The sequence below is a fragment of the Taudactylus pleione genome, unplaced genomic scaffold (genome assembly GCF_031769625.1).
Source record: "Taudactylus pleione unplaced genomic scaffold, aTauple2 ptg000145l, whole genome shotgun sequence".
Classification (NCBI taxonomy): domain Eukaryota; kingdom Metazoa; phylum Chordata; class Amphibia; order Anura; family Myobatrachidae; genus Taudactylus; species Taudactylus pleione.
Window position 1 is genome coordinate 213,099 of NW_028284547.1, and position 23,998 is coordinate 237,096.

Here is a 23,998-nt window from a genome sequence, read left to right on the forward strand (position 1 = left end):
AGCGAGCGGCCAGGTTGATGGCCGCGATGGGCAAGACCATCGCGATCATTGGGGCTTGCAACGAGCCCCAGTGAGCTTTCAGCTCTATTAAAGTGGTCAGTGGGGCCGCCCCCAAACGGCAGGCGTTCCGTCGGGAACGCCTCCATTTGGCCAGCCACCCCCCCACCCCGCCTACAAACAGTGCGAGCTGTCGATCACCATCAACAACCGCCCCTTTTGTAGTGAGCCCCGGAGCGAGAGAATTTCTCTCTTGCTCTGGGGCTTGCGCACACGCAGTGCGGCTGCTGCGCGTGCGCAGGGCATCAACATCGACCCGCTTGCGGGTGCATAGGCACTTGCGAGCGGGTCTGAATGAGACCCTCTATTCAATGACAGCTAAAAATCTGGTTGCTATGGACGACATCGCAACTTGTACTCTTTTGAAGTGTTGATACATCTCCCCCTATAGTTACCAACCGTCCTTACCTTTCGGTGACAGTCCCAGATTTTAAAGGTTTGTGAAATTTTGCGCCACAATTTTTACATTTCCAGCTCTATTCCTCTGATCCTCTGCACTGAACACAATTGTTATTGGCTGTTATTATCCTTTGTGCTTTCTAAGTTAAGATTTATTCATTTATTTAAGTCATGATGAGTCTTGTAGTGCACCAAGGTCTAATCAGCGGTATCGGACTTGGGAAATGAATTTAACCCGTTGGCAGCACTAGCGGTACAGATTTATTTATTAGTGACAGGGTAACATGAAGAAAATAAAAAATAAGAGGGGGCACAGATAATGGGGGAGGGGAGCAGATTGGAGGAGAAAGAACATCGTCAGGGGAAATGGGACAGGGCAGGAGAGAGTACATGGAGTCTGACATGGTGCCAGCCTCTGTAATTCAGTATATGCAGGTGATCTGAGGGTTGCCTGGAGGGGGGAAGGGGATCTGGCTAAACCGGACAAGTGACTTTAGATTTGGAAAGATGTGGAGAATTAACCACTTAGTCACCTGGAAGAGATCTGATCCCTATGGCAGGACAGATTCCCTCCCTTCGGGTTGGAATAAAGCCTAAATTTTGATATTCTACCCAATCTATGCTTTCATATTTATCTTGTTCTCTTCCCAGAATCCCTTGCAGGAGTGGGGGGAGGAGGTGGAAGATGGGGCTGTGTATGGAGTGGCCCTGAAAAGAGTGAGAACGGAAAGCCCCTCTGCAGACATCCCGGTAATGAGAATGGAAGGGGCTCTGTATATCCCCTTTTTTTATTTTATATACTTCCTGCCTATACCTGGCTGTTCCTCATCTGTGTCCTGCCTGTACCCCCTTATTCTTCATATACTTCCTGTCTATACCCTGCTGCTCCTTATCTGTGCCCTGCCTGTACCCCCTTATTCTTCATATACTTCCTGCCTGTACCCCCTTATTCTTCATATACTTCTTGCCTATACCTGGCTGTTCCTCATCTGTGTCCTGTCTGTACCCCCTTATTCTTCATATACTTAATTTCCACTACTGTGCCCTGCCTGTACCCCCTTATTCTTCATATACTTCCTGCCTATACCCTTCTGCTCCTCATCTGTGTCCTGTCTGTACCCCCTTATTCTTCATTTACTTCATTTCCACTACTGTGCCCTGCCTGTACCCCCTTATACTTCATATACTTCTTGCCTATACCTGGCTGCTCCTCATCTGTGTCCTGCCTGTACCCCCCCTTATTTTCCAGCCTGTACCCTGCTGTTCCTCATCTGTGTCCTGTCTGTTCCCCCTTATTCTTCATATACTTCCTGCCTATACCCTGCTGCACCTCAGCTGTGTCCTGTCTGTACCCCCTTATTCTTCATATACTTCCTGCCTATACCCTGCTGCTCCTCAGCTGTGTCCTGTCTGTACCCCCTTATTCTTCATGATACTTCCTGCCTATACCCTGCTGCTCTCAGCTGTGTCCTTTCTGTACCCCCCTTATTCTTCATATACTTCCTGCCTGTACCCCCTTATTATTCATATACTTCATTTCCACTACTGTGCCCTGCCTGTACCCCCTTATACTTCATATACTTCCTCCCTATACCTGGCTGCTCCTCATCTGTGTCCTGCCTGTACCCCCTTATTCTTCATATACTTCCTGCCTATACCCTGTCGTTCCTCATCTGTGTCCTGTCTGTACCCCCTTATTCTTTATATACTTCCTGGCTCCTGCCTATACCCTGCTGCTCCTCATCTGTGTCCTGCCTGTACCCCCCCTTATTTTCCTGCCTATACCCTTCTGCTCCTCAGCTGTGTCCTGTGTGTACCCCCTTATTCTTCATATTCTTCCTGCCTATACCCTGCTGCTCCTCATCTGTGTCCTGTCTGTACCCCTTATTCTTCATATACTTCCTGCCTATACCCTGTTGTTCCTCATCTGTGTCCTGTCTGTACCCCCTTATTCTTCATATACTTCCTGCCTATACCCTTCTGCTCCTCAGCTGTGTCCTGTCTGTACCCCCTTATTCTTCATATACTTCCTGCCTATACCCTGCTGCTCCTCAGCTGTGTCCTGTCTGTACCCCCTTATTCTTCATATACTTCCTGCCTATACCCTTCTGCTCCTCATCTGTATCCTGTCTGTACCCCCTTATTCTTCATATACTTCTTGCCTATACCCTGCTGCTCCTCATCTGTATCCTGTCTGTACCCCCTTATTCTTCATATACTTCTTGCCTATACCTGGCTGTTCCTCATCTGTGTCCTGTCTGTACCCCCTTATTCTTCACATACTTCCTGCCTATACCCTGCTGCTCCTCATCTGTCCTGTCTGTACCCCCTTATTCCTCATATACTTCCTGCCTATACCTGGCTGTTCCTCATCTGTGTCCTGCCTGTACCCCCTTATTCTTCATATACTTCCTGCCTATACCCTGCTGCTCCTCATCTGTGTCCTGTCTGTACCCCCTTATTCTTCATATACTTCCTGCCTATACCCTGCTGCTCCTCATCTGTGTCCTGCCTGTACCCCCTTATTCTTCATATACTTCCTGTCTATACCCTGCTGCTCCTCATCTGTGCCCTGCCTGTACCCCCTTATTCTTCATATACTTCCTGCCTGTACCCCCTTATTCTTCATATACTTCCTGCCTTTACCCTTCTGCTCCTCATCTGTGTCCTGCCTGTACCCCCTTATACTTCATATACTTCCTGCCTATACCTGGCTGCTCCTCATCTGTGTCCTGTCTGTACCCCTTATTCTTCATATACTTCCTGCCTGTACCCCCTTATTCTTCATATACTTCCTGCCTATACCCTTCTGCTCCTCATCTGTGTCCTGCCTGTACCCCCTTATTCTTCATATACTTCCTGCCTATACCCTGTTGTTCCTCATCTGTGTCCTGTCTGTACCCCCTTATTCTTTATATACTTCCTGCCTATACCCTGCTGCTCCTCATCTGTGTCCTGCCTGTACCCCCCCCCCTTATTTTCCTGCCTGTACCCTGCTGTTCCTCATCTGTGTCCTGTCTGTACCCCCTTATTCTTTATATACTTCCTGCCTATACCTGGCTGCTCCTCATCTGTGTCCTGCCTGTACCCCCTTATTCTTCATATACTTCCTGCCTATACCTGGCTGTTCCTCATCTGTGTCCTGTCTGTACCTCCTTATTCTTCATATACTTCCTGCCTATACCCTGCTGCTCCTCATCTGTGTCCTGTTTGTACCCCCTTATTCTTCATATACTTCCTGCCTATACCCTGCTGCTCCTCAGCTGTGTCCTTTCTGTACCCCCTTATTCTTCATATACTTCCTGCCTATACCCTGCTGCTCCTCAGCTGTGTCCTGTGGGTACCCCCTTATTCTTCATATACTTACTGCCTATACCCTGCTGCTCCTCATCTGTGTCCTGTCTGTACCCCTTATTCTTCATATACTTCCTGCCTATACCCTGTTGTTCCTCATCTGTGTCCTGTCTGTACCCCCTTATTCTTCATATACTTCCTGCCTATACCCTGCTGCTCCTCATCTGTGTCCTGCCTGTACCCCCCCCTTATTTTCCTGCCTGTACCCTGCTGCTCCTCATCTGTGTCCTGTCTGTACCCCCTTATTCTTCCTGCCTATACCCTGCTGCTCTTCAGCTGTGTCCTGTCTGTACCCCCTTATTCTTCAAATACTTCCTGCCTATACCCTGCTGCTTCTCAGCTGTGTCCTTTCTGTACCCCCTTATTCTTCATATACTTCCTGCCTATACCCTGCTGCTCCTCAGCTGTGTCCTGTCTGTACCCCTTATTCTTCACATACTTCCTGCCTATACCCTGTTGTTCCTCATCTGTGTCCTGTCTGTACCCCCTTATTCTTCATATACTTCCTGCCTATACCCTGCTGCTCCTCATCTGTGTCCTGCCTGTACCCCCCCCCCTTATTTTCCTGCCTGTACCCTGCTGCTCCTCATCTGTGTCCTGTCTGTACCCCCTTATTCTTCCTGCCTATACCCTGCTGCTCCTCAGCTGTGTCCTGTCTGTACCCCCTTATTCTTCATATACTTCCTGCCTATACCCTGCTGTTCCACAGCTGTGTCCTGTCTGTACCCCCTTATTCTTCATATACTTCCTGCCTATACCCTGCTGCTCCTCATCTGTGTCCTGTCTGTACCCCCTCATTCTTCATATACTTCCTGCCTATACCCTGCTGCTCCTCAGCTGTGTCCTGTCTGTACCCCCTTATTCTTCATATACTTCCTGCCTATACCCTTCTGCTCCTCATCTGTATCCTGTCTGTACCCCCTTATTCTTCATATACTTCTTGCCTATACCCTTCTGCTCCTCATCTGTATCCTGTCTGTACCCCCTTATTCTTCATATACTTCTTGCCTATACCTGGCTGTTCCTCATCTGTGTCCTGTCTGTACCCCCTTATTCTTCACATACTTCCTGCCTATACCTGGCTGTTCCTCATCTGTGTCCTGCCTGTACCCCCTTATTCTTCATATACTTCCTGCCTATACCCTGCTGCTCCTCATCTGTGTCCTGTCTATACCCCCTTATTCTTCATATACTTCCTGCCTATACCTGGCTGTTCCTCATCTGTGTCCTGCCTGTACCCCCTTATTCTTCATATACTTCCTGCCTATACCTGGCTGTTCCTCATCTGTGTCCTGCCTGTACCCCCTTATTCTTCATATACTTCCTGCCTATACCTGGCTGCTCCTCATCTGTATCCTGTCAGTACCCCCTTATTCTTCATATACTTCCTGCCTATACCTGGCTGTTCCTCATCTGTGTCCTGTCTGTACCCCCTTATTCTTCACATACTTCTTGCCTATACCCTGCTGCTCCTTATCTGTGTCCTGCCTGCCCCCCTTTACTATTCAAGCATATCCTGACTGTACCCCGGTATTCGTCATTTTTATTCTGTGACTGGCCGAGGGCTTGAGCAAAACTAACCAGTGGGAAAACCGATACAGAATAAATAGGAGTACACAGGAGTTTTCCCGCATCTGAAGTCAGACGCATTATTTTGGGTGGGTTTCGCTGCTGACTTTTCCAAAACCTGGCACAGAAATCTGCGTAAATCATAACGTTTTATGGAGAGAAAAAAAAAACGCAAAATTCTTTCTTGATATTTGAATTTGTTTGTGTTACATTTTTTTTTCATACATTAAATATGCAGCTGATTAATGTATAATGCGCTGTGGCTCGATTTATTTTTCCTTTAAATGAGGTAAAGTGGGGTCTGGAAGGAATAAGAGGTATGGCCCTACGAGATTATGGGGGAGCAAGAGGTATGGCCCTACGAGATTATGGGGGAGCAAGAGGTATGGCCCTACAAGATTATGGGGGAGCAAGAGGTATGGCCCTACGAGATTATGGGGGAGCAAGAGGTATGGCCCTACAAGATTATGGGGGAGCAAGAGGTATGGCCCTACAAGATTATGGGGGAGCAAGAGGTATGGCCCTACAAGATTATGGGGGAGCAAGAGGTATGGCCCTACAAGATTATGGGGGAGCAAGAGGTATGGCCCTACGAGATTATGGGAGAGCAAGAGGTATGGCCCTACAAGATTATGGGGGAGCACAAAATATGGCTTTGGAAGATGTAAAATGTAAGTCACCCCTGAATCCTACTCTTTCTTAGTTTTCGCCTCTCCGTCATTATCGGTAGCGTCACTTCCAGTTGTTGGGCCGATTATTGAAGGGACAGGTCTATGCCCAGTTTGGTCTCAGTCGTGCAGTGGGGAAGGGGGGGTAACTGGTGACTGAGGGGACATTTCACCCATGACAGGGCTTATTTTTCACTTTGCCCAATTTATCGCTGGCAATAGCATTGTCACGCCTTTAGAAGTCTATTGAAAAGTATTGCGGCATTACTCGTACCGCTGCGATAACAGTCCTATTTATCACCATCTCAGGACATATACACAGTGAACCGGTCAGTTCATGAATCCCGTTCCAAGCAAGAATCTCCAGGTCTCGTCCTATATAGTGTTTTTTTCAAACAATTTTTATTGAAATACATTGAAACATTTTTCAAGCAAAGGGCCTGATTCAGAGCCGTTCGCTATTTGTGGTCGTTCGTTTAAAAACAAGGGGTGGCTATTCAAATGATCCGTACGCACATTGCAGTCTGTTCACACCTCTAAGTCTGAACGAGCGTACAAAACATACGCTCGTTTATTTGTTAAAAACGCCCCCTGGCCGCTCGCACCATACGTCATGTCCGCTATTTATTAGATTAATCGAGTACATCGACCAGCGTATGAACTGCTCGCTATTCTTGTGGTTGGTGTTTGCTACCACAAATTTGCGTGCAGTTCTGGCTATAAAATAACCCAGTGACGTGGTCAATGACGCTGCTGTTTTAAATATACACACCCATAAAACGCCCGTTTTGACCTTTAAGCACGCCTGCGTTCGGATCTCCACTCCCCATTTTCAAGCACCTTCCCCTGTTACCACCCACATACGCCTCATTCTGTAACTCAAAATAGCAAGCCCTCGCTATATTGCGTACCAACGATTTTCGGCCGCACTGACTGGTTCGCGCATGCGTACTAAAAACCGTACGCATGCGCAGATGTGCAAACATCGCTCGGAACGAGCGTACTGCCGCTAACGAGCGGCTCTGAATGAGGGCCAAAGTTCACAGCCACTGATATATCTTCAGTACAATTCAAAGAAACACTGTCAAAAATAACAATAGATTGTGAATGCAATGCATCATTGTTTTACAGCAAACAAACACAATATCAGTGAATTGTGAACTGAGGGCCTGATTCAGACCCGGACGCTATTTGCGTCCGCCCGCTGGCTAAAAGGGGCCGGCTGTTTAAATCATGCGCTCGCACTGCGTCGCGTAAAGCCGCCCACTAAGTAATAGCGAGCGGCCACACTATGCGTTCGCACCTGTATAAAGACGCCCCTTTGCCACTCGCAACACATGTCATCTCCGGCAGGTGTAAGATTAATCGGGAACATCGAGAGCCATCGGAGCTGCTCGCAGCGCTTGGGGAAGCCTTTTCCCACCACAACATTGTGAGCAGTTCGGGCTAAAACACAACCTAGTCACGTGTGTAATGACGCTACTTTGCTAATTATGCACACCCGTTAAACGCCGTTCTGACGGTCGGGTACGCCTGCGTTCGCACATCCACACCCCCATTGTCAAGCACCTTCCCCTGTTACCACCCACAAACGGCACTGTCATTCAAAATAGCTGCCCGACTGCGGTCTACGGGCGAGCACTTTCCCATCGCACTGACTGGTTCGCGCACGTGCATTGCGACTCATACGCATGCGCGGATTGCGAAAAATCGCTCAATGCGAGCGCCGCATAGCGTCCGGGTCTGAATCAGGCCCTGAATACATACAACCGTAAATATTAATAACAAGGAAATAGTGATCTTGGCCACGATTCCATTAACCAAAATAAAGTATCAATACGGAACCCCAGATGAAAGACCCACCAACACCCCACTAATTAATCTAATGAAATTTGTTGGTCCCGCGCTGCTAGTCTGGTTAAATACCACGTTGAATTTTTAAGACTGTGGTGGACTTGTAGTCTTAAGGGGCCTATCCATTTGCTGACTTTCTGCACGATGTGACCAAAACCAGGAGGTTATGGTCGGATCACGCAGAACGTCTGCAAGTGGATAGCCGGCAAGGACCAGCGATGCGCGTGCACGCTGGGTCCTTGCCAACCCCGACTATCTATCGAACATGTCGGTCAACCTGACGACGGTCGTCAGGTTCGGCATGTTAATAGATAGGGAGGTTGGGCCTCTGCACTGAAGACGTTCAATGAACGTCTTTCAGTGCGGTACCCTCACCTCAGCGACATCGTTAAATGGATAGGCCCAGGGTGTTTACGTAAGACATGAATAATCTTTCTGCTCTCATATCCCTAAACAAAAGCATTTATATCCAATCCATCCTAAATAGGAAATTAAGGCCCTCATTCAGAGCCGGACGCTATTTGCGGTCGTTCGTTTAAAAACAAGGGGTGGCTATTCAAATGATCCGTACGCACATTGCAGTCTGTTCACACCTCTAAGTCTGAACGAACGAGCAAAACATACGCTCGTTTATTTGTTAAAAACGCCCCCTGGCCGCACGCATCCTACGTCATGTCCGCTATTTATTAGATTAATCGAGTACATCGACCAGCGTATGAACTGCTCGCTATTCTTGTGGTTGGTGTTTGCTACCACAAATTTGCGTGCAGTTCTGGCTATAAAATAACCCAGTGACGTGGTCAATGACGCTGCTGTTTTAAATATACACACCCATAAAACGCCCGTTTTGACCTTTAAGCACGCCTGCGTTCGGATCTCCACTCCCCATTTTCAAGCACCTTCCCCTGTTACCACCCACATACGCCTCATTCTGTCACTCAAAATAGCAGGCACTCGCTATATAGCGTACAAAGGATTTTCGGCCGCACTGACTGGTTCGCGCATGCGTACTAAAAAGCGTACGCATGCGCAGATGTGCAAACATCGCTCGGAACGAGCGTACTGCCGCTAACGAGCGGCTCTGAATGAGGGCCTAAGTTTATTGAGAAACAAGGGTATTTGGGGGGGGGGGAAGGGGTCTGCAGCAATCCACCCCTGCAAAATAGTCTTCCTCCCTGCAGCACTAAGCGCTAGCAAGAGTTTTTTCCCTGCTTTTGTAATTCAGAGATCTGGATTAATAATCCCTAATATTGCCCATTCCGGAGTAAATGGAACGTAGTTAATCGTGTTAATGTGGCGTATTTTGCACCGTGAAGTTGCACCGCAGAATAGCGTATTCCTTGGCGCACTTCAAGCAATGAAATGAAGACATTCCCATACGTGAAAGTGATACATGTAATAAACTTATTGTCCCCTCACTCTCCTTATTTGTGTAAGACATAAACCAGGCTAATCCTGTAGAGTGGTCCCTAAAGTGGCGTGTTACTGTTCCCACCATGCACATGTGATGCAAACTGCCTCCCAATGGGGATAGATGTCTAAGGGGTCTATTTACTAAGCAGTGTTAGGAGACAAAGTGATAAGTGCCAACCAATCAGCTCCCAACTGTCATCTCACAGGCTGTGTTTGAAAAATGACAGTTGGGAGCGGATTGGCTGGTACCTTATCACTTTCTTATCACTTTTCACTCTGTCTCCTAACACTGCTTAGCAAATAGACCCCTAATACAGGTCGGGAGCCAGCTGAGAATCCGCAGCGCTGAACCGGCACACATGAGCCGAGGGCCGGAACCCGGTAACACTTTCTCACCGGATCACAGTGGGGGGAGCAGAAGGATGGCCACAACTTTCTTCATAACAACTTATGTGTAACCTGTACCTACCTCCATATGAGCTCCCCCTCTCCTTCCAGCTATATTTGTGCTCATGTCTGCATATAACATGGCTTCACTCCACCTAGATTACTGCTAACCTGATCGTCCTGTCCTGTTCTTTATCAATACTTCCATAACCGCACTCTCCACATCTTCCTCCCTCTCTTCCTCCCTTTTATCCCTATTGCTGTCATTCTCATTCGCTCCCTCTTTATCTGTACTTCTCTCTCCTCTCTCTCCAGCCCTCCCCCCTTTCTTTCCGCCACTTTCTGTACATCTCTATCAGTTTCTCCCCCTCTCCCTCCCTCTCTCCCCCTCTCCCTCCCTCTGTCTCCCTCTCCCTCACTCTCTCCCCCTCTCCCTCCCTCTGTCCCCCTCTCCCTCACTCTCTCCCCCTCTCCCTCCCTCTGTCCCCCTCTCCCTCACTCTCTCCCCCTCTCCCTCCCTCTGTCCCCCTCTCTCCCCCTCTCCCCCCCTCTGTCCCCCTCTCCCTCACTCTCTCCCCTTATGACTGTGAATAAGCTCTATTTGCCAAGCCATACTGGTCCCCGATAATTAAGTGTCCAACCCGCGGCGAGTTGCGTCGGTGAATGCTTAGCTACTGAAGTAATTCAATATTGCTCCGATGCAGGGACGGCTGATCCGAAACTTTCAGTTTTGGAAGGTTGCTGAATATTAAGTGGCTCCTTCGGGCCCCTAATGGATGATTGGGCCCATTACTGAAAATTGTAACTAGCAATTCTGCATGTGTAACGGACCCATTATTGTTATTGAATAGGCCCCACGATGTTCTCAATTTTTTTTAGGAGAGGGACCCTTTGGTTTTCACTCTGGTAATCACTGCTGAGCCGGGTCTGAAGCTGGAAGCGATTGCCTTCCCTGGGACAGGCTCTTTTTGGAGTCCATGTCCTGGTGTGACAGCAATGTTACATTGCCCAGAAAGTAAATTCCAAATTGCTATGAAAAAAAGAGCTATAAAGAATGTAACTCTCTGGGGCTTGTCTGCAATATTTGTTATATAGGACCCTCAGTCTCCCCCCCTTTTCTCTCTATCATGCTCCCGCCCTCTCGCTCACATTCTCCCATCTCATTCTCCCATGCCCCTGTCTCCTTCCATCCAACTCTCTTAATAACTTCCATCTCACTCTTCCTCTCTCTCTCCTTCTCTCTCTCTAGTCTATCTCCCCTCTCTTCTCCCCTTTCACTTCCTAATTTTTCATTCTCTCTCTCTCTCTCTCTCTCTCTCTCTCTCCTTATTTATATACGTGTTTCCCTATATAGAGTTACCATTCCATTTCTTTTTTCTTTCACGACCTACGATCTGTTATTTTGACATGTTAAAACTCTTGCAGGGCATGCTGGGATATATAGTTCATCAGCAGCTGGAGGGCCGCTTATTGCCCGCCCCTACTTTACAGGTACTCATACCATGGGGTGTGCTCTGTTTGGGATGCGACAATTAAAGAGTTGAAGCCAAATCATTTTGTTTGTATTTTCTGCCATACTTTAGTGATGTGTTACTTACACCGGCCCTCAGCAATAGTTACACGTCTTGTGGATCAATCATTGCTCCGACCAGTGATACATACACCTGTCACCTGTATACCTGTGAGAATCCAGGCATGGCCCCAGGGCATGTATAGAACACACTGCTGGGGGGTAGACTGTGCGCCTCCTGTTTCCATGGTGACGGAATAGATCTGAGCCAGACTGCGCACTACAATGGTTACCATGGCTGTAAATCCTATGGGTCCCTTTCCCAATAAATTCTGCCAATGTAGCCCTTACCCTACAATGTGCTGACGCCATAGCTGGCGGGGCCAAGCTCCTGGAATGGTTCACAATCCAGAGCTGGGTAATTCCGACAGCCTAGCAGCCCCCATAGAGAGCAGCGATGGAGGGACCGGGACAGATATTGGCGATCTGCTGCCATCCCTCCATGATACATTCAGGGGATCCTTAATTGCTGCATTTTTGGGGCTATATCCCGCAACTAATATTTATGTATAAATAGGCCCCTTAGAATATTGTCGCATAGTACTAATTATCATCTTTTAGACCCGATGTGGTTAATCTTTTATTGTCGCTATTGGCTGCAATAACAAATTACAGATCGCCCAGATGTACCATTAATTCCCCATAGGGACAGGGACTCCGAAAGTATCCCGTCCCTGCGAGGTGTAAGAAGTGGTAATTTCACTTAACGTTCCGCTATAACGCTGAGGCGAAGCAGGAAGCACTACCGATGAGATGTAAGAACAACTCATCGGCCGGAGAGGGGGATCATTAACTCCCCCCTCCGGTTCTACCTGCTAGAGCCCGGAGCCGGCAGCAGGGACAGCGCTGTCCCTGCTCTGGGGATAGGGCAGCGCCAGGCTGTAGCTGTCGATAACGACAGCTACAGCAGGCCGAACGGTCAGGCGATCTGACCATTCGTACATGGCCCAGGCTATCGGCGTTGCTGCTATCTTGTAGATAGCAGCGCCGATAATGACAGGGGTGCATAACGCCCCTGTCATTTACCGCCCAGACCCCCGATCATACATCGGGGAGAAGCGGTATCAGCGCACCTAACGTGTGCTTATACCGCATCTTGGTTTCTTACATCTCCCCCAATGAGTGGACTGCTCCCGGAGAAACGCTCCCGGTAATATCTGCGTTATATAACCCATACAGCGGCTAACGCCATCTTCATGCTGGGGCCAAACTTCGGGACGTTTGTGTTCCCGAGCTTGGTAAATCTGATAGCTGCAGCTGCTGACGGAAATGGACTGTGCTCTGCAGTTATTATCGGAGATGTCTGCTGTGGTCCCTCCTTCATACATTCGGGGGATCCTTAATATTTAGGGGCACACGCCAAGAAAGACATGTTTTCTGGAGATATGCTGCAAATATTGTTATTATTATTTGATAAATATGCCTCTGTAGGGAAAGTTTTATCATCGGAAAGATGAATTCTTTGAGACTTTCTGTCAGTCAGACTGTTCCCGTGAACGTTTGACTTTCAAATGCTTATGATAAAGAAGGTAAAACATTTGTACAAGTTTTCATTAGATGAAAAATGTTTTTTTTCCCCTCCATTTTCTGTATTTGCAATTTCATTTATTTCTTTTTTTTAATTGGCTCAGTAGTACCCCGACAAGTCTGAGCATCCCACCCCTTTTATCCCTCTTCTGTCACCAGTCTCGTCCCTTCTCCTCCTTTCTTCCACCATATAACCTGCTACCCCTCACCCCCAGGTAAACCCCTTGTGTCCTGGCTATGTCCATTATAAGACGTGTAAGGTCCGCAGCATCCGTGCCGGGACTCTGGAGAAGCTGGTGGAAAATCTCCTGGTGGAGTTTCAGGGAAGCGATCCTGGGTATGTGCCCACCTTCCTGAGTACCCACCGTGCCTTTACCTCACCTGAAAAGGTCCTGGAGCTGCTGCTGGACAGGTGGGGCAGCACACCCTCCTCTGGGCTGTGTCTCTCAGACCGTAGTCTTGTGTCCTTCCTGTCTGACCTGAGATACCTCCCGGTCAATATTACCTTCTCTACTTAACGTGTCTTCAACTTCTTCCTTGTTTTCTATTGGGTGGGCTGTGTCTATGTCCATATCTATATCAGTGGTGGCCAAAGTGGGTCCTCAGGGACCCCTAACAGTGCATGTTTTCCAGATTTCCTAACTGGTGCATTCATTACTAACTGACACATTTTAAAAGAGGTGGTCTGGAAAACATGAACTGCTAGGGTTCTTAAGAGTGGAATGTGGCAAAAGTGGCTGAAATAAGTGTGAAAGCAAAGATGACCATTGGAAAGCCTTGAAGAACCGGTCTGCACCAATGATATTATTTATATTGAAATCTCCTCTACCTAAATTGTTCCTATTACCTCGTATTTCCCCGTATTTACACTCACCTAGGGAGAGATAAAGTACCAAACAATCAGCTCCTAACTGTCATTTTATAAACACAATCTGTAAAGTGACAGTAAGGAGCTGATTGGTTGGCACTTTATCGCCATCTACTTTATCTTGCTCCAAGGCTTTGTACATTCCTGAGTCAGAGGGGGGCGATAATGCAGCTGCGACTGCGCCTTTATGCTAATGCTGCAGCCGAAGGGTTTCGTAAAATGTCGCACCGTTGGACGCACATCGATTGCCCTATGGTTGCTCAGACTGTCCATTGGATCATGGCCGCCGGTACCAGTGCAATTGCGTAAAAAGTCGCTGGTCACTATACGCCCGCGTCTATCCAGCCAACCAACTGTTACCACCTAGACATGTCCACTGGAATTGTCTCTCTCTGGCTGCGATTCAATTCAAAGCGATGATGAAGAGCTCCCTACCGGGGATATTCAATTGAGCGCGACTAAAAGATTTCTTCTTGCACCCCCACTCAGGGTGCGAGGAGAAATCCGGCTAGAAGTGCCGACCGTGCGACTGTTTTCAGGCTTAGCGCGGCACTAACAGCCTCGCGTCTGGCACTTTAGTCGGAGAATGCCGGTTCTCGCGACTAAACACCTTGGTTAAGTCGCAAGTACCGACATTCTCTGACTTAACAGTGCGCTGAATTGAATCGCGGCCTCTGTCTCCAAATTTGCTCTGCGTCTCCCCCGGTGGTAACCATCAGGGCACGTGCAATGCGAAAACATCGGCAGCTTGTGTCCGAAATCGACACTGCGTTCACCTCTGATCTTACAGCCACTGTCCCTCCCAATTTTAGCTTTGTCCGCTCTTAGCTTTTGGAGATGTTGCCCATAGCTACCAATCAGATTCTACATAACATTTAACTAGCACCTTCTAGAAGATAATAGCTAGAATCTGATTGGTTGCTATGGGCAACATCTCTAACAACTCTCACTTTTGTAAATATACCCCTCAGTCTTTACTCCCCGCCCCTCTTCGACTTTAAAAGCCAGAAGGGGGCGACAGAGAGTTGGCATCCGCGATATAATAAGGGCCTCATGATTTACTAAACACATTGGTAGTGTACATCACCGCTGGACTATGATAGGAGTCCTGCAGCACCGATGCATCACTCCCCAACGCCACTCCTCAGAACATGTTAGGTGCCAACTTTGGAAAGAGGACCTGGAGTTTCTAGTCAAACAGGCCCTTATTTTTGTGCCAGTCCTGGATGATGGCCAGCCCATTTTCCACCAATCTTATAACTGAAATTCTCCACCCACCTGTAAATTGAGTAAATCGCATCTCTCCACAAGTGACTTTGGGCCTGATTCAGACCCAGTCGCTATCTGTGTACGCTCGCTGGATGCGTATGCAAATTTGGCAAAGTGACGCCACGGGAAGCGAACGCTTGCCAAGGCATAAGCATGCCCACCATATCTTAGCGAGCGGCCACTTTGTCTGAGCGTACGCCCAATCGCACTGGCAGAGCCGCCCACCAGCACACGTCATCTCAAATGTATTAAATAATTGGTACATCGAGCACCATCGGATCCTAACGCAGTGTTTGCGGTTGCTTTACCCTACCACAAGCATTGCGAGGAAATCAGTGTAAAAAAAAGGCAAGTGACGTGTACTATGACGCTGCCTGTTAATTATGCACGCCTCTAAAACGGCGTTAGAACACTCAGGCACGCCTTCATTCGCATCACCAACCCCCCGTTATTAGTGTCCTGCCCCTGTTACCACCCACAAACGGCCTCTCCAGTCACTCATTACCCAGGGCTGCCTTTGCTGGGCGAGCAAGAAGGGTGCGATCGAAGTGTGTAGTTCATGCATGTGTAGAATGAAGTCTGCGCATGCGCGTACACAGAACATCGGGCCGCTTGCGAGCTCACAGCGCGAGCTAGCGGCTCTGAATCAGGCCCTTTGACTAGACTTTACCTTGATTTCTGGAGTACCCACCTGTGTCTCCTCCATCTTGCTCCCTAGTGGCAGCATGGAGTCACTGCAATGCAGTATGGACATAGGATCTCATTCAGAGTCTCTCGCTAGCGCTGTGCGCTCGCAAGCGGCCCGATGGTTTGCGCATGCACACGCTTCATTCTGCGCGTGCGCAAACTACTCTGTGCGATCGCAGGCTGCTCGCTCGCCCAGCAAAGACAGCCCAGTGGAATGAGTGACAGGAGAGGCCGTTTGTGGGTGGTAAGAGGTGCGGGACTCTAATAACGGGGGAGTGCGAACGCAGGCCTGCCTGGGTGTTTCAACACCATTTTATAGGCGTGCATAATTAACACGCAGCGTCATAGTACACGTCACACGCCGTTATTTTACACTGAAGTCCTCGCAGTGCTTGTTGTAGGGTAAGGCAACCACAAGCGCTGTGATCGCTTCCGATTGTCCTCGATGCACCAATGTTTTAATACACTTCCTGGAGATGACGTGTGCTGGTGGGCGGCTCTGCCTGTGTGATTGGGCGTACGCTGGCCGCTCGCTAAGACATGGTGGGCGTGCTTATGCCTTGGCGAGCGATCGCTTCCCGTGGCGTCACTTTGACAAGTTTGCATATGCTGGGGGCGAGTGATGGCATCTAGCGAGAGACTCTGAATGAGGTCCATAGCCCAGTACAGCATATTACCAGTTATTGCTATCGGAGCAGGGCAGGACTTCAGAGACCGGTCCAAGGTAGTGTCGTACTGGCTGAGAAATACCAGAGTTCTCCAGCTAAACAGGCAGCATTTCCGTTCTGCAGTCTCCTGCCTACTATAATCTATGTACATACAAAACTCAGGCCCTCAACTACGAAGCGCATTAGTTTTACAGAGGTCACCTAGATGGTGCTCCCCGCTCTCAGAAGACATCAAGACATATTTAACTCATTCAGTTTTTCACCTATTGATCCTCATTCCTGGTATAAATGAATCATGAAAGTGAGGTGTAATAAGTTCCGCTTTTATGACACGCGGCAATTTTGTGAGTGTGAAGCTTCTTTATCTTTGCGCAAAGTGTCCCTAGGAAATCGCTACTCCAATGGCAAATGGGTCCCTTTATAAGATCCAAGCGCTAGCAGCTCAGAACTTGTCCCTAAAATTCCAGTGTTGTTGCAAATTGAAAATGGCCATGCTCCCTTGTACAAATCTGGTTACACTCCGAAAAAGGCGCCATCTCCGCCGCTTGGGTTTTTGCACTGCTCTGCCAAAGCAGATGCACTGATGCGTCTACCTATAACATCCAACTTCTTCCATCAGATTCCATTATGACCCATTTCTCCTCTATGAGTGTAGCCATCTTGTCTGGCAAACCCCAACTGGATTATTTTTTCCCCTCACTTCTGCTTGTGTGACACTACCCTAAGCACCCAATACTGGGGAATTGATTGTCTGTGAGGAGGTATTACAGGACAATGGGCCTGAGTCACTACCGATCGCAACTGCGATTACGCACGCAAATGGCCGATTGTTCATTCTGCGCATGCGCGAACCAGCCACCACGATCAGGACTGCGATCGCAGCGACTACACAGACCCATCGCGGAGTGATTGACAGAAAGTGCCGTTTATGGGAGGTGCCCAGGCGGTCGGCCAAACGCAGGTGTGCCAGTGCGCTTGGACGCCGTTGCATGGGTATGCATAAATTATCCACTGCGATGCCGTACGCAGCCTGAGTACTCATAGCGTGCGATGAGGTTAGGAATTTCTGAGTAAGGTCAGAGCTGTTGCAAGTGTGCGTGAGGCTGCGATGGTACTCAGGTAAGGTGGGCGTCCTAATGTAGTGCTGTGACGGCATAGCGATTGCAATGGATTAGCATACCATCGCAGTGAGACTTCGTGCGTAATCGCTATTGCAATAGGTAGTGAATCAGGCCCAATGTCCATTATTAGTAACGTGGAAAATGAGGTGATAGAGTAATCAGGAAGAATGGGGAGAGGAGCGACATTAGCAGCTTAAGCTCTTCCAGCACCCTAAATACAAGGTCTAACACTCTTCCAAACTCTAGAATTCATTTACTAAAAGTGCATTAACATGTAAATTTTAACTGAACCACGGCAGCCAATCGTGCACTTGCTTTCATTCGTTAACTTGCAGTTGACAAGTGAAAGCTAATTTTTGATTGGTTGTTATGTTTTAGTGAAAAATTTGCACTTTAATGCAGTGTTCATAACTGAGCCCCCACTGAGTGTCTGTTTCTTTTACAGGTGTCTGGAAAGAATCGGTGACAAGGAACCTGTACAACATGGCAGCCCTGTTCCAGACACTGCGTCCGTTCAGAGGTCAGTGTGACGCTACATGTTCACTTCCTCCTCCTCCAACACAGGTTTCATCCTCCCAACTAGATCTTACCTCCATATCGCTATATATGATGATGATGTCAGCAATTTACAGGCTTAACAGTGTAGTGATGTACTGGTAGCACTGGTTACCCCATGTGGACCGTAAAGCTTGTGGATTACCACCCCTTTATCCCAACCAGGACACTGTCTATTTGGATCTTGTATCTTCCTTCTAACAATTTGGAAAAGGTAGAATTATCCGCTTCTTCCTACAAGTGGTGTCCACCTCCAAAGCCCCTATGTTGGGCACAGTTTCCCCAACTAGTTGATCAGGACAGTGACCAGGGAAGTTGACTTCATTCCACCCAGTGCCCAGTCCACACTTTGGCCTTTCTCTCTGGGAAAGGCCATAGACCCCTCTCCTCAGAGTCATCCAGTAGGCTTGGCAGTGGTCTATTAGTTACTGTACTCGGTCAGTGAGACAATATAGACAATATTATTATGTACCATAATTACCAGAGATGTGAGCAGAAAAAGGCCACGAGACCTTTCGCTTAATTAAATAGGCCCCAAAGTATTCAGTAAGGGACAGGAGTGTGTATATGGCTATTTACAGCCAGGACTGTCAGCTTGGTGAATTCAATAAGCAACATCTCCCACAGGTCACCCTTCAAGGAGCATAATCACTGTCTGTGTCCTCCATGTTGTTCCAGCACTAGGAACGAGACTAATGGTGCGTACACACGTAGTGATACAAATTAACGATAACGATATTGTTCATATCGTTATTGTTCAAATTGTTCATTTTTTGGTCCCTACCAACTCACCAACAACCAGCGATGTGCGGCGACGTATGGACGATAGCGATATTGCCCATCGGCTGTGCGTGCAGGCCAACTCGCTCGATATTGAGAAGGTTACTATAGGGACCCGCGATCGTTGATCGCAGCTCGCTATAGTCGTTGGTGGTGTGCTGGATGATCGATATCGATCATCCAGCACACCAGGGAGGGTGCAGGATGATCAGCCAGCAATATCGTATCGCTGGCTGATCGCTACGTGTGTACACACAAGATGGCTACCAAGAGAGCAGTCCTTACTACGGTTCCCAGCATGCACTCAGGAAACTATATCACACTGATGCACAGAGACAGCACCCCCAGAGCGCCTAGCCACACCCCAAACAGCCTATAGACCCATAAACCGGGTTGTACTAGAAAAATGGCAGAATTTTATTGGTTGCTAAGGGCAACCCCAGCTTTTCCATACAGTATCCAGTAGTACAGTTTCCATAAATGTCCCTCATACATTTTGTGGTAATGGCTCCATGTGGCCTCCAGAGTGGCTATGCTGAATTGTCAGATTTGTTTGTTATAGCTTGTAACATGTATTTATCTTACAGTAAAATGCCTGCTGTTGTGGTATTATTACACAGACACAGGTGTCTCTTTTAATACATTTAGGCCCTCATTCAGAGCCGCTTGCAAAAAGCGAGCGCTCGCTCTGAATGAGGGCGGCCGCTTTTGTTTTAAAGCCGGCCACCTGGCCGCTCGCTAAGCTGTGGGTGACCACCCACAGCTTTAGCGAGTGACCAGGTGATAGTCGCGATGGTCGCGACCATCGGGGCTTGCGACGAGACCCTTGCGGTAGGGTCTCGTCTACCGCAAGCCCCAGGTAGCTTCCTGCTCTAACAGAGCAAGAAGCTCCCTACTGACATCACTGGTGATGTCAGTAGGGCCGCCTACAAACGGCGGGCGTTCCTTCGCCTCCGTTTGTCCGCCCCCCCCCCACCCCACCCCGTCTACAAAACGGGGCGAGCTGTCGATCAACATCGACAGCAGCCCCGTTTGTAGTGAGCCCCGGAGCGAGTGAATTTGTCACTTGCTCCGGGGTTTGCGCACGCGCACTGCGAGTGCTGCGCGTGCGCAGGCCCTCACCATCGACTCACTTGCGAGCGGGTCTGAATGAGGGCCTTATTGTTTTCATTTCTTACTGAGATTAAAGGTGATATGAGGCCCTTTCAAAGGATAGAGGGCCACACACACACACACATGCGTCATGAGGTCCCCGGAGATTATCAGGTTTCCAATCCCTGATCTGTAGCGGCAGAGGATTGTACTGACACATCCAGATATAACGATTGTAACAATAACACACTTACAATGTGTTTATATTCTCAATGTGTGGAGTCCTGAACACAGCCAGGCAGTATCAGTGGCAGCCATGGCCAGATAAAATATACAAGTACATCTGTTTTATGTCCGGGGATTGTCACCTTTCAGCATTTTTTTTTAGATTTTAATGTCATAAATTGAACATAAAGACATAGGATCACAGTAATACACCAATGTAACCTAAAACCTATGGCTGCAGTTTTTATTCTATTTGTTCTCTAGAGCATGTCTGTAGCTGACACACACTGGAGGCAGCCATTTTGTGCACCGAATCAATATTCCATTCTGCCGCATGATAGGCTGTAATCTCTTAAAGGCAGAGAATAAATTTGTGATTAGAGACTGGGGGTGGGATGCAGCTAGGAGCAGAAATGCCGTCAAACCCCTCAAAATGCAGGATTTGACCGCATTTCTCATATGCACCAAGCCCCGGAATGCGATTGGATCCCTCCCAGCACCCCCTGCTGGTGCAAGAGAGGCTTCTGAGTCATAGAACCGGAAATCCCTCCTTCGCAAAGGGCTGCTCTTACTGAGAGAGCGGTCCTTTACGGTGATCATCATGCATACCGGCAATTCTACGGCGTCATGCATGCATGCAAACACCGTCGGGATGCATCGGATCGCGAGTACGATGCGGCATGCATCCCTCCCTGGAACTGTAATGTTACATCCAAATGTAAATGACCCCCAAAGCAGTTAGTAAGATCTACGTGTTGATAAAATCACACTGATACTTTTCAGACAATGCATGTAGCCATAGGGAGCAGTGTGCCTTATAACCAATGCAGGGAAATTATACTAATGATCCCATTTGACTGTTTATAACTTTGTTTTTTTTTATATAACAGCTTTATAATGGGGGGAAGATGCAATCAGGGAGATTGCTGGACTCTTCAGGGAGTCAGGGAGATTGCTACTATTTCAGGGAGTCTCCCTGACAATCAGGGAGGGTTGGCAAGTATGGTATTTATTAATATATAAAAAATACAGGATGATTTATTTGATATGTGTAATCCTTAGACAAAAAGGAACAAAAGTCTAATTAGTAAGATACGGGAAACAGTCTTGTACCATGTACTTTAATCCTCCGGCACTTAATTTACTAAAACCCCTTTCAGACAGAAAAGCAAATTATCGGGTCATACATTTCTACCTGGTAATTTGCTGATCAACACAAGTTTTTTTTTTCTGTCTGAAAGGGTCAACCCAGGTCGAAATTCCTGCGACTTCGACCCAGGAATTTACCAGGGTCGGAGACCCGGGAATTTAGACCCTGGTTGACCCTTTCAGACAGAAGAAATACCTGTGTTAATCAGCAAATACCGGGTAGAAATGTATGCAGACTCGGTAATTTGCTCTTCTGTCTGAAGGGGGGTCCAGGAAGGGACCGTCAAAACAACCTGGCACGCAAATGCCGGGTAAAAGCCGGGTTTTTTGCCTTTTTCTGTCTAAGGGGTCTATTTACTAAGCAGTGTTAGGAGACAGAGTGAAAAGTGATAAGAACGTGATAAGGTGCCAGCCAATCAGCTCCCAACTGTTATTTTTCAAACACAGCCTGTGAGATGGCAGGTGGGAGCTGATTGACTGGTACTTTATCTTCTAACACAGCTTAGTAAATAGACCCCTGAAAGTGGTATTATAGTGACACTCTAAGGGGCAGATTTAGTTAAGCACAAGGATCTGTTGGAACCTTGTGCTGCGCCCATTGAGGGTAATTCATTACAGGAACAAAACCATTGGGCCTGATTCAGAGCCGGACGCTCTGACCAGAGCGCTCGCTCTGAATCAGGGCCCTCCTCCATTAAAATGGAGCGTCCTCCTGGACGCTCGTATAGCTGTGGGTCACCACCCACAGCATATACGAGCGTCCAAAAAGATGGTCGCGATGGTCTTGACCACCGCGACCATCGGACTTGCGAGGGAAACCCTGCGGTCGGGTTTCCCAGCCACAAGCCCTGGAGTGATTTTGGCTCTATCAGAGCCAAAATCACTCCCACTGACATCACTAGTGATGTCAGTGGGGCCGGCTTCAGACGGTAGGCGTTCCCATGGGAACACCTCCGTCTGGCAGGCACGCCCCCGGCACGCCCACCAAAGGGGGCGTGCTGTCAATCAACATCGACAGCACGCCCCCTTTGGTGCGAGACCCCGAGCGATGGAAAGCCCGTCGCTCGCCGGGTCTCGCGCATGCGCACGACGGAGCTCCCTCCGTCGTGCGCATGCGCAGTGGGGAACATCGACCCACTTGCGAGTGTACTGCCGCTCGCGAGTGGGTCTGAATGACCCCCATTGTTTGTTGCTTGTACCTTTATGGGGGCTGAGCAAAAACAAGCATGTTTGTTGGCAAGTATGATGAAGATGGCCTGGATTTGTGGAAAGGCCATATGGGCCGGAGAACGGCAGCATTACAGAGACAGCAGATAACTCCTGTGCCATCAGCTACAAAACATTTCCTGATTGTTCAAATTCTCATTGGTGAACAGAAGAAATCGCTAAATCTTACCATATGTTGGCTTGTGTATTAGAGCATCTAACAATTGGCACAGACATACAGTATATGAACAGCAAATTTATATACAGTACAATAAAGGGGAACTTTTTCCATATGTTTGTGGATTTTATTGGCAGCTATTTTATATAAAGGGGTTTATGTTACGAGCAGTGAAAAGCTTGGAGAAGTGGACCAGTGGAGAGGTTGCCCATAGCAACCAATCAGCTTTGAAGTAGCATTTATCAAGTACAGTCTATAAAATAATAGGTAGGAGCTGATTGGTTGCTATGGGCAACTTCTCCACTGGTCCACTGCTCCACGTTACTCACTGCTTGATACATAAATCCAGATGTTTGTGGAGTTTAGTTGTTTCATTTAGAGCTGGGACTTATGCTGATCGTCTTTAGTGCGTCGGTTGCGAATGAGATCCGGCTGCTGATTGGTTACTAGAATTATTATTTATTCTAGTGTTTCATTATAACGTTCGTCGATGAGGTTGAAACCAGACTGCATAATATTAGTACATGTAATTCCCTTTCATTTCAGGGTGGTACGTGGCCTCCTCCAGACGTGGTTAGAGAGACACCCTCAGGACTTCCGTGAATCTCCTCAGTGTCTCCAGCTCATCTCCTCCTACCTAAACCGAGAAAGCCGGGAGACCCCTAGCCAGCTGCTTCGCCTCCTCAGAAGCCTAGAAGATGAGAGGACGCAGGACCCCTCAGAGAAGGGTAAGAGTGGCCCATACTGAGAACTTATACACCCTACAGTCTGTGCGGTATACTGACTGTATCTTCCTTCTATTAGAGTGGCGACTTATAACTCGGCCAGCAGAGGGAGACTGTGAGGCCACTGGGAATACCATTACTCTATTATCATACCCGCCCCAGGATGTGGCAGAGCAGCTTACACTGATAGACGTGGTGAGTACAGTACATATGCCATACGGGTACATAAATGTTCCCCACCTTCACATAACATTAATGAATTGGCTTGTTTTTGTATACGCCTTTCCCACAACTTTTACTAAACTATTGGACCCTTCTGGCTTTACCACTGTTCTTCAATAAAAATTATACAGGCAGAGCTCTTTTATTTTCAATCCCTCTGGATATAAAACAGAGCTACTTTGTGGACATAATAACTGTATAAAATGCACAGGACATAGTTGATTCGTGTTGTATTAAAGGGTGATAAAAATAAAAAGTCTGAAAGCGAAATCGGAGAAGGAATTTAGCAATAAATGTAGTAAATATTGCATGGGAGCGCATACAAACCAATATATTTAAGTTATCTGAAGGTGGAAATGTATATATATATATATATATATATATATATATATATATATATATATATTTTAAATCTTAGTGGAAAGTTATTGGGCCATTAATCAAGAAGGTAAAGC

The 23,998-nt window shown here is 47.8% G+C and overlaps 1 protein-coding gene across 2 annotated transcripts in view; it reads left to right on the forward strand.

The window, feature by feature from the left end:
* Nucleotides 1-23,998, forward strand: part of RGL3 (ral guanine nucleotide dissociation stimulator like 3) — a 78,764-nt gene that overhangs the window by 23,584 nt on the left and 31,182 nt on the right. For both annotated transcript variants that reach the window (XM_088473902.1, XM_088473903.1), the window contains 6 exons: nt 1,108-1,206; nt 11,127-11,192; nt 13,014-13,210; nt 17,857-17,931; nt 23,143-23,324; nt 23,401-23,516. In XM_088473902.1, coding sequence (XP_088330028.1) covers nt 1,108-1,206; nt 11,127-11,192; nt 13,014-13,210; nt 17,857-17,931; nt 23,143-23,324; nt 23,401-23,516 — 735 coding nt within the window. The remainder of the gene's footprint in view (nt 1-1,107; nt 1,207-11,126; nt 11,193-13,013; nt 13,211-17,856; nt 17,932-23,142; nt 23,325-23,400; nt 23,517-23,998) is intronic.